Genomic DNA, 18156 nt, shown 5'->3' with positions numbered 1-18156 from the left:
CACCTGTTCTCCTCCGATCCCAAGGCCATGCCAAATGGGGATGAGACGGTCAGGTTGCCGCATCGCTCAGGCTGGCAGGCTGCTTGTGCTTGCACGCCTGAACTAAAGTCTGCGATGCAAGCCAAACATACAGATAGGAGCAGCAACAAGCTGGTTGGGCTTGGGTACATCTGGAAACGTTGGAGATTTGGTGATGAATTGGGTGGTTGATATATATGCAATGAGAAATAGATTAGACCTTTTACAGTACATCAAGTCAATTTGGGCCGTTCATTTCTATGGTTTGAAGGGTCCAAATGAATCAATACTACACCTGGTTTTGGGTAGTATATTTACTGATTAAGGGCATTTTGGGTTCTTCAATGCTTATGGACAAAGGAAGCTGACGGCCTTAGATTCGTTCCCCAAGCTGGAATGTGCGCCGGCACATCGATGTAGAAAAGCTAACCTCGCTCGCAAACTCACCGCCGGCCGGATACACAATGACCTCACGCACGTATGCAACAAGAACACACATACGCACGCGAGACGTTTGTTGATGGTCACAAGCACACATCGTCCCTGTGATTTTCTTTATTGCATCAACTCACAGTGTGATTACAAGCTGGTAGCGGTGAGCAGAGCTCCGCGAGGACAGGATCGAAGATGGGCACTTGATGTTTTCCGTCACATTTCTGCCATGCCGTCGGGTGGCGCCGCGTCGCACGAGCAAGGCGGGTCGACGAAGACGACGTCAAGCCGCGATTCCCACCAGTCAAGCGCCAGCGCCGACGTGTAAGTAGACCAGCTCGGCGTTCTCACCCCACCTAGCGACAGAGGCCCGTCCGTCTGGGAATACTAATCTCCTCCTGCTGAATCGTGAGTGGATGCAACGGCTGCATGTGTGTAGACCTGAACATCGAAGTGAGATGACATGCATCTCAATTCCTATAGAGGAAGAGATATCATTTGGTGTATAGGATAGGATTTTTTCCATTGAGTCTAGGCTAATGTTTTTTTCCCTCCAAAACGTGAAGGATTGATTCCTATCCTACATAGAAATAGAAATTCATTCCTACAAACCAAAGGACTTCAAAGGAATTTTTCCTTTGCAAATCCTATCCTATAGAATTCCTACAAAAATCCTACAAATCAAAGGAGGCCGATGATTTTCCTATTCCTATAAAATTTCTATCCTATGAACCAAAGGAGGCCTTAACTCTATGAACACGAGCTTGGGGCAGGGCGGGAGCAGAGCCGAGGAGACGCAGTGGGGGCTAGCAACGACCGTGAAATAGGAGGCGACGAGGTCGTGGGGCAGCCTAATATGAAATTACCAAGCTGCCCTCAATCTAAATTCAGCGTTGAACCATATTAACCGTTGGATCTGCGTAATACTATGATGTAGCGTAAAAAATCTCAAATAGATGGAGGTGGGGGACAGCCAGAGTCCGAAGGAATTGACTGGCTGAGCGATGATTTTTCAAAAGAAAATAATTAGTTCTACAGAAGCCATGGGATAAGTCTTGACTAATAAGTCTTGACCGCCAACTGTGTGCAAAGTGTGCTCGGCAGCTGTAAAGACAGCAGCGACATGGACGCAAGGATAGTGTGCTCTGCATACAGCAATGCCATGGTACGAAATTTCTGTTCCAGGATTCAGCATTTGAGCTTTCTTGACATAATAAGTTCCTCAAGTAATGCAAATCATGAGTTCCAGTAATTAATCATGGATAATTAGTTCAACACCTGAAAGCAAATAATAAGGGGCGATGAGGAGAGAAGGAAGATGACTGATTTTGGCGTGAGAACTTACGTACAGGTGCTGCGAGAGGGAGCGGATCCCATGTCAAGAGAAAGCCATCGTTGATGAGCTGCATGTAGTCGGACGCGTTCGTCTGGCCCGACGATGAGCCAAGCACCGGAGTGACCACAGCGTTGCAGCCCTCCAAAGCGTAGCCGCCATAGTTCCCGGTCGCGTCGTAACGCACTCCCGTGCGAACAAACATCTTGCTCTCGTTCCCACATCTCAGGCTCGTCTGCATCAGGTCTCTGTCCCGGCGTGCCGCAGCCGCAACCGCTGCCTCCTCCGTGCAGTTGTACAAGATGAGGTTCAGGTTGCCAGGGTCGATCCTAAAAGGTTCGGCCAGTTTGACGGAGGTGTTAAATATCATTACTTGGCAGCTGTTGGAGGCTTGCAGTAATTCCAGATGGCCTCGATCAACCACGCGCAAACTGTTTTCCTCATAAGAGATATCGATGATTCCAAAGCCGGAGCTCGAAGGTACAGAGCTCCGTAGACCTGGAAAACCATTGTTTTGGCAAGCGACCTCGTAGTCCTGGGAACCACACGATCTTCCCGCCTCCTGGTCAGAGAGCCAGAATGGGTCAGAGATGGTGAGGTTGCCGCACCTCTTGGCTGAGCAGCCTTCGCCTTGCTGCTCCTCAGCTCCGGCCAGCATCGGTGGCAGCCTCCAAACCGAGGCGAAGAACAAGAACCAACAGCTAGTACTAGCCATCGGAGAATTAGCTTTGGTATCTATTGCTAGCAAACTGAATAGATGATATAGTAGATGGGAAGCAAACTGAAGTAGATGATCATGGGCTGTGGAGGAGATACGGAAGACAAACTATGGCTAAGAATGGTTGCATGAGAGTATATGAGGCAATGGAGCCCTTTGGCGGTCGTCGCACGTCTATGCATACGAATTCGCTGACTACACCATTTGACGGGGCAAGGGGAGAAAATTATGAGTGGGTGTGCACATCAAGCTAAAAAATTCCTCGGAAAATGCTCACTTTCCATAGGACTTTTCAGAAGGATGGTGAATAGTCGCTGTGTGAGATGCCGTGAGTGATCGGGCAGGTGCATACCTCCGCGTCTCCAGCGGGGTAAGATCATTTTCTCATCTCCTGAGGTTCAATTTGTTTTTTTCTCATCTCCAGCGGGGTAAGATCATTTCTCATCTCCTGAGGTTCAATTTGTTTTTTTCTCATCTCCAGTGGGGTAAGATCATTTCTCATCTCCTGAGGTTCAATTTGTTTTTTTCTCATCTTCCGCATCTCGGGGTACTGCATTACGGCCCAGGTTGGAGCATCAAGCTGTTTGTGCCCGCGGGTGAGCGATAAAGCCCAGAGCCCAATCCAGCCAACATTACGCCACCGGCGGCTGGTATGCTTCCTTTCACCGGCACCATCTCCCGTGGCCGCTCCCGTGCCAGCGCCGCTGCGTACTGCTGTCGTCATCGTGACCCGCACAACCAAGAGTCACCAGTCTTCTAGAATCTCCGCGATAGTCTCCCGCGGCGTGACCCCATGGAGAGTGTTAGCTTAATCTTGATCACTTGTATCTGCATATTTGCTTTAGTCGTGCATGTAGCATGGGTTAGGGAGTTCTTCTCCGGCGAGGTCTCGGCTGAGCGGGCAAAGAAGGCGAGATGCTAGTTGCCGTGTGATACGGCGTCCAAGGTGTGATGCCGTGATGCTGTGCGATGCAACACTGCCGTGAGATGCGGCAAGCAGGCGCAAGACGGATGGAGTGGCAGGACAAATCAGTAGAGTAAAATGAGTAAGTCTTTGTAGTTTGTTAGGATGCATGAGTCATTAGTCGTGTGGCCGTTGAGGAGCCTACGGAGGTGCTGAACTTGGCCGATTGATTCGGTCAATCAGCTAGTGGTTAAACGCATGCATGGTTTAGTGCGTGAGTTAGTTAGCCGGCTATGCGTACGTGGGATTAGTTGCCGAGAGAGTTGGTGGCTAGTGCGTGCGTGGGTCCTTTGCACTAGCGTGAGTTTAGATGGCATGGTTACCAAGTCTTGTATAAATACATTGCTATGAGTTAATGGAAAAAAAGGCCGTGAGGGATGAGGTAAAATGTAGTCTCTTGTTTCACCAAGGTGAAGAGCCTCCCGGCCGGCAAAGCTAGCTAGCGGCTGGTCTGCCTTGGCGTGTGTGTGTAGAGTTTCCTGGTGTGTGTGAGTCCATGTGATCTTGAGAGAAGATAGAGAGGAGAGAGAGAGCTGTGCGAGGCAGCTCGAGGTAGAAGAAGAGCGGCGCTGCAAGGAGAGGCGGCGCCAACAGAGAGTGCCGCCGGCAACAAGGAAATCAACGAGCAATCGCGACATGGCATGAGTTGTCGCCGACGAGGCAGCGACGAGGAAATGACGGTGGTGGTGAAGAGCAGCTCCTAGTACTTACCAAGTAAGCATGCCCCTTCAACTGCTATGATTATTACTATGGATTTCTTCTTAGTGCGGATCTGCTGAATTGAATAGGTTATAGGCAAACTTTGGTTATAGGTAATATTTAGTTGGGTACACTGGCAAGGACACTTTGGGGATCTGAATTTTAGCTAGTTCTTCTCTAGCCTGAATGGCATCTTACTGAATTTTGAAGGAAATCAGCAATCTGGAAGCCTCGTTGTTCCCAAAAGATAAAATAATAGGTTTCCTTGCAGTTGAAACTTGAGCACCCAATTCCTCAAACACCTGTTTTGATTTCTTGATTCGTATCAAATACAGTAATCTGGAAAGGTCCTGGCTAACACCAATGTGAACTGGTAATGGGGTGACCAGTGTTAGAACCATGGCTGATTTTCGGAAGTCGAAACATCATTTAGTACTATCACCTATTTCCCCCTATTTATGTTTCTCTTCTGCTCAGTACCATACTATACTTCTGAAAGGAAGCTAATATTAATTCTTTGACAGAACTAACCAGTATGTGCAAGAGAATTAGCAATGCAAGTTGGCCATCACTACTCCTATCTATGATGAACACGGGTATAACATCATATCCCCTACTTCTTGACATGCTCCATGTGACGAAGTAATGTTTTTCTAACTTGGGCAGTATGTTTGATTTAATGGAAACTCTGGAAACATCTGTCCGAGTCTGTTTGTTCAAGGTAGAGCCACCCATCTGTGCATATATGAAATATGTCTTATGATACAACTTGAATATGATGTTGCTTTGTTTAATTTCTGAATCAAGTCCATTGAACAAATTTTGAATTCATAAGGCTCAAATCTTCTGAAATGGTAGAACATGCACCTTGTACGCTCATATTGTGTGCCGAATCTTCACTGGAACAACAAGTGAACTTGTCGGTCAAGTTATTTAATAATGAACTTCAGCAATACATTTATCCAAGTTCTGTTTATAACCAGAATAGCAAGCTATACATTGTTCCAGATAGTGCTAACTTACTCTAGTTTACGCATGCCTGGAATAAGGGTCTGTTGCACAGGCTACTTAAATTTTAATTTCCACCTTAGATTCCCACCATATTGCCCTTCTCTCTAATTTCTATAAGCAAAAGAAGGAAAGTGGTGGTATCCGAAAGCAAATTTGAAGTCTGAGATGGTTGACTGAAACCAAGGAATTTCGAAGCAATTATGCATTAGCAATTATGTGTGTTTTATGATACAATGCCGAACTCCACTGCGCTTGTTTATCTTAGGTACAGGTCGCGTTCTCAAAGAGTTGGCAATCGTTGTAGAATTTTTGAATTTACAATCAAATCTCCTCAGATCTGGTAGAACTTGCACTTTGTACATTATAATTGTGAGCTGAATTTTCACTGAAAAAGAGAGATAATCACGTATGTCAAGTTACTGAAATAAATCATTCGATATAGTAACTTGAATGAAAATTAATGAAACAAAGATGCATGGAGAAATATCTTACATCAACCCACAGAAGTTTTGCTTTGGTGGCATGTCCATGCCATCTGAACTTCTCTCAAACATTTCTAGAACCTTGGTTATAGTAGGGCGATATGCAGGTAATATCTGTATGCACCACAAGCCAATTAAGGTAATCTTTCTCGCGATTTCCTCCATTTCTCTTGTGATTTCACATGCTTGTAATCCATCATCTTGCGCAAAGTGGTCGTAAATCCAGTCTGGAAAATACTTTTCGCTGGAATTTTCAACAATTGATTTTACATTTCTCCTGCCTCCAACCTTCTCCAAAAGCATCATTCCATAACTATAAACATCTGACTTTGTTGAAACCACTCCGAAGGTTCGAGAGTGAACTTCTGGAGCGATGAACCCAATTGTTCCTCTAGCACCAGTCATTGAAAGCTTGCTCTCCTTTGTATGACACAATTTAGCTAGACCAAAATCAGCAATCTTTGGGCAAAAATCTTTATCTAGAAGGATATTTTGGGGCTTGATATCAAAGTGGACGATACGTGTATTACAGCTATGGTGCAAGTATTCGAGGCCACGAGCAATCCCGAGTGCTATCGCATAGAGCCTCTCCCATCCTAAAATTTCTTCGGGGTTCTCTGAGTAAATGTACTTATCCAAGGAACCATTGGGCATGTACTCGTATATAAGAGCTCGTTTTGAGCCCTCCAAACAAAATCCAAATAAGCTAACAACATTAACATGAGAGGTCGTGCCAATGCTCATAACCTCATTCACAAATTCGTCCCCATTTCCTTTGCAGTCATGCAAGAATTTCACAGCAACCAGGCGACCATCGTATAGTTTTCCTTTGAAAACCACACCATAACCACCTTTACCAAGCTGTTCGTTACGAGAAGAAGTTATCTTCATTACCTCTGAGTACATGTATCTTTTTGGAGCTAGGGATCCATATGATACTATCATGGCCTCGTAATTCTTCTCAGTGTTGCTGCTAGCCTTCTTGCAAAGGAGAAACCATAGTCTTTTCCCTTTTCTATGCCATATCAGCACATAAAGACATGCACAGAGAAAGGTTGCAGCTGCTGATGTAGTACCTGAGAGATGGAAGCTGATGTTATTTTCTTTTGTACCAGAAATTATAGTACATTCATTATGATTTCCAGACCATCAGTGGTATAAATTTCTCTTTCTGCAAGAGTACATGGTTGCAAAACTAGTACTACATATGGAAAGATGGCAAAAAAATAGCATACCTATTAGCATAATCTTCTTCCCTCTCCTCTCACTACCTGGAATGTAACATAACATTTATGAGTAAAAACAGTGTCACGCAATAGTATTACGTTGGTTGTTTTTTCATAGGGAAGAGACAAGCATCGCATATGAATATTTAATATTCTGCTGAAGAAGTATACCAAAAAAAACATTGCAAGATGGTGAAGAACAAGAGAACATGTTCTACTTATCTGACTTCCTTTTGATAGAGCAGCTATGTTGATGAAATACAGGTTCGACAAAAAAAGTAGTTATAGGGTTTGTGCAGATTTAGTAGTCAATATGAGCGATCACATAAACTGTGATCTATAAGTATGTTCAAATGGCATTGTTGGATGGTACATTTCAATCTACATGCAGGAAAATGCATGCTATGTTAATTTTTCCTGCAAATATCTTATTTACCAGCAGCATGAACCGGTGTGGCTAAACCGAAGATTGTGTGCTTATGCTACAAAACTAGACCAGCAGCGTGCATACTGTTGGGTTTACACTAGTCAGGCATTTTAGTATCCGTAGTGTAGTAATTAGAAGGTATGGGCATGCTTTTCTTAGAATTAAGGAGGTCCCACCCCCAATTTCATTTAGTCAATGAGACTGATAAGACTTAGTTTTGTGATCGACCCCAAAGGTTCAATCAGGTATTACAACCTCAGCCCAAATCTTTTCCAGACCCCGTAATCAATGCTGCAACTTACACATATGAGCTTAAAATGGTGATACAAAAGATCTCACAAAAACGATCAGAACCCCCTAACTAAAAAACAGAGTAAACCAGCCATACTAGTAGGAGATAAATGGAAACCATTTACATCTAGTAGGTACGCACATGTTGTGTTCATTTTTCTTGTAAACCACCTGAACTTAGTGCGCTAAAATTGAAGACTATTTAATCTACAGAAGCGGTGTATCTTATTTTACGATCAAACTCACCGTCACTATTATATATGTTAATTCCGCCCACAGATGATGGACAAAGACACGCTGCTGGAGCAGTGGCACTTGAAGATATCGTAGGGGATATTGATCTTGCAAATTCTCCCTGCTTTGCAGCCGCCGGCCAACACTGGCATCATCAGGAACATACAGTTCTCTAAATCGGCCTTCAAATGTCACCAGGCTTGTACGCCGCAACAAGCCACACAAATGAGTTATTGAGCGACCTGTGTTGGATCCACTGGCATGGTTCGTGGATTCCTATGTAAGCGGAGGCGGCCGCGCATGCAAGGCGCAGTTGTAGAGGAAGAAGAGCTCCTCGTTGGCAGCGTTAATGCGGAATTAGAAGAGGTGTCCATGTGGAGTTCTATGTCACGCACACTATTGGAGAGCTAGAGGTTGGTGACACAGATGGAGTTTTCTGGGTAGGAGATGACGAGGTTCTCATCCAGAGGGAGGCCTTGTCGGTGCTGTCGCGGGTGAACTGGAGAAGGTATGGTGGCCACACTCGGGTAGGTAGCTGCGCAGAGCCACAAAGAATACACGATGTGGATGTCCCCACACAAATGTTGCCTATGTAAGCCCTAAACCCTGACCATATACAAAGGATTTCGGAGGGGAGAACAATGATAACCAGTTGAACACTGAACTAGACTAAATTCAGCTAGTGGACAGGTAACAAGAATCGAAGACGGATCCGCATACCGGGTTGAATCCTGGTGAGCTAGGTACCCCTATCACCAGAACCCCTGCCACCAGACAATTGGTGGATAGGAGGATGAAAGAACTAGAGATATTTCGGTGAGAAATGTAAACTGCTAACTAGATAATCACATGAGAAAGCAGAAGGAAAAAAAAACAAATATGCGGAAGATTGATATTTCGTCAACCTTATCAATATTTTGACAAAGACAAAAGTGAGAGTTAATTGATAGATTTAAAATTTCAAATAGAGAAATATTTCACTCCTCGCTGAAATGACAGAAATTTCATAAATGTTGTAATTATTTCGAATTTTTTAGACAAATTCTATCAGATCCGCCACATGGATCCTCTGGGCCCAATTGCCAGTGACCGGAGGAAGGCCGTCGGTCCGGGTTTTGGTTTGAACTCCTCCTTACCTACTGCTCGGGAAAAGAAAAAAACCAACCATTCCTCATCCTCCATTCTTTTCTTTGGTCGTTACCGACGACCTGAGAGGCGGTTCCTGGGTGTTCGTAGCCTATCTATCATTGTCATGTGGGCGAATAATACAGTGGGAAGTGGATCAGCACACGTGGATTATTCTTTCGCAAGCATGCATTACTGCACCTGCATGCATCCACCAGGAGGCAGCCTATCCAAGCAAACATGAGAGCACACGGTGCCGCGCCAACTCCACCATGTTTGAGCCGCCATCGATGACATGACCAGGAGGCCACCGCATGACGCTGGCTCGCAGGACGTCGACGACGAAGCATCACCGCACTGCCCGATAAAGCCCTAAGCCGACGGCTTTTTGTCGGGGCCGTCAGCATAGTCCGAGAAATGCCGACGGCCTAGGGAAAGCCGTAGGCGTATGCCGACAGCTTCAGGCCGTTGGCATAGGGTTTTATTCCGGTAGTGCCGGTGGTGCTAGAGAGGAGGGTAGTGAGCACTGAGCAGCTGCAGGACATGAAACAGGTCCACCTTCTTTCACCGTTGTAGCATGTACTTACAAGTGTGCAAACTAGAGAAGAAGATCCCTTTTCCAAACCTATGAGAAGCGAGGAGGAAACAACGAATGCGGACTTGGTCAAAGTATCATTGTCGTCGACTCGTCAATTTTCCGGTGACATCAAAATCTTTGATTAGTCTATTCTTGCGATGTGACATCTGCCGTGGACTAAAGCTTGACCGAGCGCACTATTCCACTCCACGCTCTACACAACAGATATCGCTCAACGAAGACAACTATTGCATTTTTCACTATAGTTTATCCCCATGTTCTGGAAACTGGCTATGTATTTCAAGTTTTCAGCAGCTATATGTTGTGGACGACGACGAAGGAGCTGGTGGCGTAGTCGATGTTAAGGACGTGGATGGGGGAGCCGCTCATGGAAGCTGTGGTGTTGCTGTTGATGCACCAGAGCTCGAAGGCCGGGTGGCCGCAGGAGTGCTCCGGCGGGGGTCGGCTGGGCGCGCCGAGCCAGAACGGGTACTTGATGATGAAGTTCCCGCACGCCACCGGCTCACACTCGGCATGTGCCTGTTGATGGAAGAGGAACAGTGACATCAAGATGAAGAGCAGTGAGGTTGGATACATGCCGGCAGTTTGATTGAGGAGACTGACTTTGGTAATGGGGAAGGATGGCTCTAGCTCAAGAGATTGAAGGACAAACATAACGGAGAAGATAATATGAATGGTGTTAGTCAACGACTTCTTTTGCGGAGATTCGCCAACGACTTTGACTGGTTCTGTGGGCACATTTACTTTTCTATTCCCACTAGCTAGAGAAGAGCCAAGATCCAAATGTCTTGATCCATAGTATTTAGTAGGTGCACTGCTTGATCGCGAACGTGTTTTGAGGTTAATCTATTTTTATGTTTAGATTAAGGAGCTATTGCCGTAGAAGATGCCGATCTGGGCACATTGACTGGAAGCATGGTGCGTTCTCACTGTCGGTAGAGTCCCATCCATTTTTTGAAGCAAGTGGAACATTGCAAGTCTTGGGTCAATTAGGTGTACTTCGTTCCAACTAGCAGTGTGTAGTCTAATCTTGTGAATTTGGATGTAGGAAATTCGGAACAGCACCGACGGCAAGCTGGTTGGGCACATCGGAACGGTAGGAGATCTGGTGTCTGGTGATGAATTGTGCGGACGATGTGAGCAAAGACAAATACTCCCTCCGATTCTAAATATAAGTTTTAGATATTTCAATATGGATTACATAGGGATGTATATGGACGTAGTTTAGATTGCAGATTCACTAACTTTGCTTCGTATGTATATTGAAATCTCTAAAAAGACTTATATTTAGGAAGGAGCGCTGCCATGGTACGTTCCTGTTCTGTATTTCTCTCTCAGCATCCCATGATAACTTTATAAATTGTTTGTATTGCAAACCATGAGTTTCAGTAATAACTCGTGGTTGAGCTACGAGTAATAAGTGAGTGACATGATTGGTTGCTTGGTTCCACAAGGGAAATCCAAACAAAGGCACTGCACGTTCGAGCTTAGCTATGAACTTGTTAAAAGATTATTTGACGGGTGAGCTTTCCAGCAAGGCAGGAGGCTCATCCCATGTCAAGAGGAAGCCATCGTTAATGAGCCGCTCATAGTCGTTTGCATTCACCTCGCCCGACGAAGAACCCAACACCGGGATGACAGTAGCATCGCAGCCCTCCAAGGCATAGTCACTGTAGTCACTCGTCTCATTATAACGGCCACCTGCGCGGACAAATACCTTGCTCTCTCCCGCACCTGATGCTTGTCTGAACTAGGTCTCTGTCTTCATGTGCCATGGCGACCTTCTCTGTGCAATTGTACAAGATGAAGCACAGGTTGACGGGGGCGATCCTAAACCGGGGACCCAGCTTGACGGAGGTGTTCCAGATTGAGGATTCACACCTGTTGGAGGCACTCAACAATTTCAACTTGCCTAGATCAACGAGGTGTAACCTTTCTTCCTCGTAAGAGATGTTGATGATTGCAATATTGAATTTATGCACCAGCCAACTCATCCAAAAGTCCGAACTGATGGAGGAAGGTGGGCAGTATATTTCAACACTCCCCCTCACGTCTAGGCTATTTTAGTCCTTAGACGTGGGATCGATGTAGGCCACAGAATCGTTTTATTTAATACTGCGTTGGCAGAGTCTTGAACTCAAGACCTCTTAGCTCGGATACCATATTGAATTTATACACCAGCTAACTCATCCAAAAATCCAAACTGATAGAGGAAGGTGGGCAGTATATTTCAACATGCAAAGCCGAAGCCGGTGGGTTTAGAGCTCAGTAGAACTGAACTGCTGTTGTTAAAGCAAGTGACCTCGAAGCCCGAGGAGCCACATGATCTTCCCGTCTCCCAGTCGTCGAGCCAAAATGGGTGGGAGATGGTGAGGTTGCCACAACTCTTGGCCAAGGCCGAGCAGCCTGCTTCCACCTGTTCCTCAGCCGCCGCGACTGCGTGCATCAGTAGTAGCCACAGGGCCCAGAAGAACCAGCAACACGGGACCATAGGAGTGGAAGACTTGGGAAGATTAAAGTGAACAACAAAGGGGGGCTGGATCGGTGGTCATGGGTTATCCGGACATAGACTACACGTATGAGAGAATACCGTGGTCTAAGCAAAAACGATCATCGTCCACAAATTCATGGTGTGACCCCTTGAACTGGTAAGCCATGATGTCTTAAAATATCAGGGTAACCCCCTTTGACGGGGTAAGCCATGACCACCGTGAGCCCCTGATGTGACTGGAATCAGGATGCTTAGTCTTGTTCTTTCGGTATCTGCTACTTCATGCTTTTGTCCGCTAGTATCTACAATAATACTACCAGTTGTAACCTAAAACGTCTTATAAAAATTTACAGAGGGAGTAGATTCTAATTTTTGTACAACCTTTCACACTTGGTAGGAAACAATATCTGATAAAAAAAAGCGGTCTGACCTTCAGTTCGACAATAATATACACGTGAATTGGAACCAATTTATAGCCTTGACATATTCTTCTAGTCGTATCATGTTGCCGGGAACAGGACTTGGATAAGGCTCGTTGTTTATTTTTCTCTTTGTTTGTACACATTTTGTTTTGGACGCCGATAAGTGCCACACGTGTGAGTGTTAGGAGGTCTGCCCACACATTTTATGTGGTGTATAAGAGGAACAGCCCACACACCTACGTGTGGGCAAAACAAGTAATGCCCACACACCTCTTTTTTTTCCTCCCGATCCCTCTCACACGCGTGCGTGTGGGCGAAATAGATAACGCCCATACGCCCCGTACGTCAGGCCTCGTACCTCGTGGTCCCGCACGCCCCGCGTGATAGTCAGCGCGCGTCCCGCAGTTGCCATGGTCCAGACCCTCGTCCATGTTCGTTTAACTACAGTTGCCATGTCGTTGAACTTCAGTTGCCATGTCGGACAACTACAGTTGCCATGGTTGCTCAACTGCAGTTGTCATGTATGGTCTGGTCTACTGCAGTTGTCATGATTTCAAAATTTTAGGACCCACCCACTAACACTAGGCAGTTGCCATGTAGCACTACAAAAAGGCATGGCAAAAAAACATGTTCGGTTAAAAGAGAGAGTTGCCATGTGCTCACAAGCACGCTAGGGCAGTTGCCATATAAAGGGAAAGAGTTGCCATCTGCTTACGTGCACGCTAGGGCAGTTGCCATGTACCATGTAAAAACACATGACAACTCGGGTAAAAAAGAGTTGCCATCTGTTTACAAGCAAAGCTAGGGCAGTTTCCATGTACCCTGCAGAAACACATGGCAACTGCCAGCTTTGGGTGTGGGCGAGGAGACGGGTGTGTGGGCGAAGTGATAAACACCCACACACCAGCCCCCTCCGTGTGCGTGAAAACTGGTGTGTGGGCGAATTACTAAACGCCCACACACCAGCCCCCGTGTGGTGAAAAAGAACGTGTGGGCGACCGGATGAATGCCCACACACCAGCTTAGTCCTACAATGCACATAAAAACTGATACAACGCGCCAAGATTCGTGCAGAATTGATTGGACGGGCATTCATGCGTGTGGGCGAGTTGCCAGACGCCCACACGTGTCGGTGTTAGTGTTTTCGTTTGTTTTACATTAGTTACATAAAAACATTACTGTTCTTAGTTTAAAACATCGCATTTTACCTCCTAATTGGCAGTTTTGACACCAGGTACCCCACTAGCACAGTTTCATCCATTATACCTCATCAATCAAAACTGTTGCCATATTTTTTCCTTTTTAAAATTTTGTGACCGTTATGTCTCGTGGGTCCTGATTGTCAGGTTAGTGAGGCATGCAATGCCACCGGTTTTCTCCTAGCACATTTTCTCCACGACGGACCCGTCTACGCCGTTGCATCCGACCGCACACAATCATGGCCAAGTTTCCTAACCCAGTCTGCCTTCCGCACCCTGCACGCCTCCAATTGCATGCATTGCTCTTTTTTTTTCTCGAATACGCATGAGTGTGCGTATCATATATTATAGAAGAAAGGGGAAATAACCCTCTGCACGCCTCCAATTGCATGCATTGCTCACCTAACTCCCCAAAGCTGCGTGCTATATCCTTTATTTCTAATATAGTTTTGGTGTTATCAGAGATGGCTAGTTCATTTGATAAGAGAAGCTGCTACATGATTTGAAATAAAACACCCAAGTCTTGTACACGAAACTATTTAAGTACCATCACGTGTGATTTCATCGAGTGGGAACCATGGTGACTTCCTCTTAGGCATCCTTTGGTTCATAGGATAAAAAAAATCATAGGATAGAAAAGTCATACAAAATGAGACGACATATATCGATATCTCAAATCCTATGAATAAGAAAAGGATAGGAGATGTCCTTTGGTTCATATCATAGGATTTTTTTTCATTGAGTCTAGGCTAATGTTTATTTTTCCTATGGCAAACGACATCGAAGTCCAGATAGTAAGGATGACCACATGATCTTTCCGTAACCTTGTCGGTGAGCTAGAACCGATCGAAGATGCCGACTTTGCCGCACTTCTGGGCTGAGCAGTCTCCACTCTAATGCTCCCCGGCCACCACTAGCATCAGCGGCAGCCACCAGCCCACCACGAAGAGCGAAAATTCTATATCAACGGACCTTTACGAACTATTACGGGGCTTCTCTTCGTTAACTAATCTCCACCCCCTGATTTTCAGGGAGTGTGGGTCCCCCATCTTGATTTCTTCAAATTAAATGATTCCAGCTCAGCTTCCCCGTAATAGTCAGTTGCCATGTCTCTGTGCGTGTAGCAAAGCTCCACGAAGAGATATATAATACCGTGGTCGTGGGCTATGGGAAGGTAGAGACTACACGTAAGAGATAATATTGTGGTGTTCTTTTTTTGAGGGGACCAAACATAAAATATATGTGGACGGCAGAGTGAGTATCAGGTGATACGGGAGCTTAAACGCTCCCATGATACGAGCTCCTGTGAACCGTTGGATCTGAGATCCAATGGTGAAGGGCGCAACTCCTGCAACTTTGCAACAAAACCATCCAAAAATCTGATATTTACGTACACGTCCAAGAATGTGGCTGTCAACCTTAGATCTTGGATCCAACGGCTCGCGAAATCCCGTATCATGGTAGCACCTAAACACCTGTATCACCGACGGCAAGTGAGCGGGGTACCACTATTAGCCAGATTATTTAACCGGAAATTTGACCAAGCAATCATCTTCCACGAAGTTCCCCAGTTGGCCTCTTGGACTGGTAAGCCATGGCTTCTGAAATTTCAGTGTGACGACTTTGACGGGGTACATGGCGATGACTTCCGCAAGCCAATGATGTCGCTGCGACCAGGATGATTGGCCTGATTATTTCGGTTCCGGCTGCTTTATGGTCGTGTGTGCTACCTAGCTAGATTCTAATATTGGTAGTACAACCTTCACACTTTAAACGCACAACACAAAAAAAATCTCACCTTCAGTTGCACATTTCTACATGTAGACATCACGCCCTTTTGACTGTAAAAAAGTTAGCCATTTTGTTGTGCAACTTGGCCATGGTAGGAAAAGTAATTTCACAGCTAACTTTGAAGTAGCAAATCCATGAAATGAATAGGGTATTTTTTATTCAACGATTTACAACGAATTTTGCAGGGATTTAGTTCTTAGAATTCTTTCTATAAAACATATTTGAATCTCAGGGTTAGAATTCCGAGAATTTTTTCTACTTGCCTCCTTGTGCCCAATTACAACAGTATCGGAGGCGCCAAGCGTTATCAGTGTCAGTACAGTCCCATATATTTTTTGAAGCAAGTGGAGCACTGCTCGTTTCTGGTGTAATAGATGATACTTCAGTTTTTTCAGCTACACAATACAAAAAAAAGTTTTTCAGCTAGCAACATGTTATGCAATTTTGTGAGTTTAACGGGATTGTGAGTTTTGAGGCAAATAGATAGCGATTCGACGGAAGACTGGGGCCGGAGGACTTGAGTACTTCTGGGTGAAGAATGACTTTTGGAAAGGATAGGTGCGATGTGATGTTACTTCTCCGAATACCATTGTTTCGGCACTTCAATTTTTACATGTGAATAACCTAGTTTGCTTTGCAAGTTCAAAGGTGTAAGAATTGACGAAGCAATGAGATTCAGTGCGCAGAGTTAATTTTCTGATCTTGTTTTTTTGGAACTATGCAAGAGCGCTTCATGTAAAATTGTAAATAAACATTTAAAGATATAACTGGAGAGCCGAGCTAGTTAATTTTCTGGACTCACCGCACTTCTCGGGGTACACGTCGCCGGAGCAATTGCAGAAAAACCCGGAGCCGTCGTTGGCATACCTGCACAGCCCGCGGCTTGCCTCGCACTTGGCACAATTATCTGACGGAACTGCCCACTCAAGCAGGAACCCTTGCCTCATGCTGGAGACGTAATCGTCGCCATCCGCAAAACCAAGAACCGGCACGACCGAGAGACGGCAGGCCAGCGGGACAACGCCCGGTTCACGGTGACTGCCGTACTCCCCGCCAAGGCGGAAGAAGGACTGATTGGCGCAACGCGTGCGGTTGAATCCAGGCGGCGTCACCAGCTGTTCCGTGCACTTGTCGAGGACGAGCAGCTCGCTGTTCTTGTTGCTGATGACGTACGGACTCAGCCCGAGATCTAATGAGATGTTGAACCACCCCTTGGGGCAGCCGTCATCTAGCGGGAGGTTGTTGTCCACGGCGATGAAGGAGGAGTTCTCGGTGAAGACACTAACGACCTGGTAGCCCCCCAAGCTGGAGCGACTGAGGAGCGCTTGGCTTCCATTGCAATTGAGCTGGAACGACGGGGACCCGCAGGGCGGCCGGCCGGGCTCCTCCAGCCAGAACGGGTAGGTGATGTTCAGGTCGCCACATCTCTTGGATGAGCAGGTCGCGCCGGCAGGCGGCGTGAATCAGAGAAAGAAGGAAGCGAAGAGCAGCAACAAGAGCGGGATCATCATATCGTGGATTGGAGACGGCAACAAGTGCAGTAAAGCGGGGGCTGGAAAGAGGAAACCAACGACCTGAAGAGTTGTCGGGTGGTAGGTGCGACATATGCCAACGGGTGGCTTATCATTGTGGGAGCTAGTAAGACGTCGCCGGTGCCTGGAAGCGGGATGAGGCGAAGACATGCACGCCAGCGAATCTTACCCAGCTTCGGGGCTCTCCGAGGAGATAACACCCCTACTGCTGCTCCGCGGGGTCTCCGTATGATCACTAGATGAACGAGTGGCTACAAGATGCTCCTTGAGCTGTTTGGCGAGAGGAAGAAGAAGGGCACGGCTTGCTCTCCTCTCCTCTCTATGTGGCGTCTAAAACTAGCTCTCATCCACCCTTTGCATGGGTGCCCCGGGGGTTTATATAGGCCCACTCCCCGGGGGTACAATGGTAATCCGGCTGGGCGTGGGCCCCAGCCAGCTGTGTCTACGCTCGCCGGCTTCTGCACCGGCTGCTGGGGCCCGCCGGCTGGTGGGTCCCGCCGGCTGCCGGCTCCTTGGTCGACAGGCAGGCCCCACTGTCCAGGGCCTTGTCGGTGGCTGGTTACTGTTGCCTCAACCTGGTGACGAGGGTTTCGCCGAGGTGGGCGTGGCTACAGTGCCGCCGCCCGGCGTGCGATCGTTGTAGCCTCACCGCGTCTTGTCTCCTTAATGGGGCGTCTCCTTCGTGGGAGGAGGCAAGCCGGTTGCGGGAAGCCGGCCCTGTCTTGGGCCGACTGGGGGAGGCCTGGCCGCCTTCGGGTGTCTCTCTACCTGAAGGGGCCCACCGCCCGTGGGCCACGCTGACAGCCCATCGTGGGTGGCATCAGGGTCAATATGGCTACAGTGCCGCGCCGGACGGGTCATGGCCACCCCGTACGGCGCACTGTGCCAGGTGTGCTCTGGGATTCGGAGGTGGCAGGCTTTACTGTGGATGCATCGCCCCGCCACATCGCCGTTATGTGGATGCAGACTTCGAGGGTACGATCTTGACCGCTTTGTGGGAGCCGGCCTCTTGGAGTCGGCCTTCTCGTGGCCGGCTTCTTGGAGCCGGCCCTCCCGCGGCTTTCTTCATGAGGACTAAAGCTGGGCCGCCTTCCGATAGTCGGCCTAGGAGACAGCCGGCAAGGGGAAGGCGGCCCCACGTCTTGGATTCTTGAGGGCCGGAT

The 18156-nt window shown here is 47.0% G+C and overlaps 1 protein-coding gene and 1 pseudogene across 1 annotated transcript; both read right to left on the bottom strand.

Annotated features, from left to right (window-relative positions):
* The window catches only part of LOC119271810, a 34156-nt pseudogene extending 16216 nt beyond the window's left edge, over positions 1 to 17940 (bottom strand).
* LOC119266832 lies at positions 1628 to 2498 on the bottom strand. Its single transcript, XM_037548111.1, has one exon. The coding sequence runs from the start codon at positions 2496 to 2498 to the stop codon at positions 1722 to 1724; it is 777 nt and encodes a 258-aa protein (XP_037404008.1). The 3' UTR covers positions 1628 to 1721.
* Positions 17941 to 18156: the final 216 nt, after the last annotated feature.

This window comes from Triticum dicoccoides, chromosome 3A, assembly GCF_002162155.2.
Source record: "Triticum dicoccoides isolate Atlit2015 ecotype Zavitan chromosome 3A, WEW_v2.0, whole genome shotgun sequence".
Lineage (NCBI taxonomy): Eukaryota > Viridiplantae > Streptophyta > Magnoliopsida > Poales > Poaceae > Triticum > Triticum dicoccoides.
The sequence above is the reverse complement of the archived record's forward strand: the minus strand, read 5'-3'. Positions and strand labels throughout refer to the sequence as shown.

What these genes read in the sequence shown, in the direction of transcription:
- LOC119266832 (XM_037548111.1), bottom strand. Translation starts at nt 2,498, where the DNA reads ATGGCTAGTACTAGCTGTTGGTTCTTGTTCTTCGCCTCGGTTTGGAGG.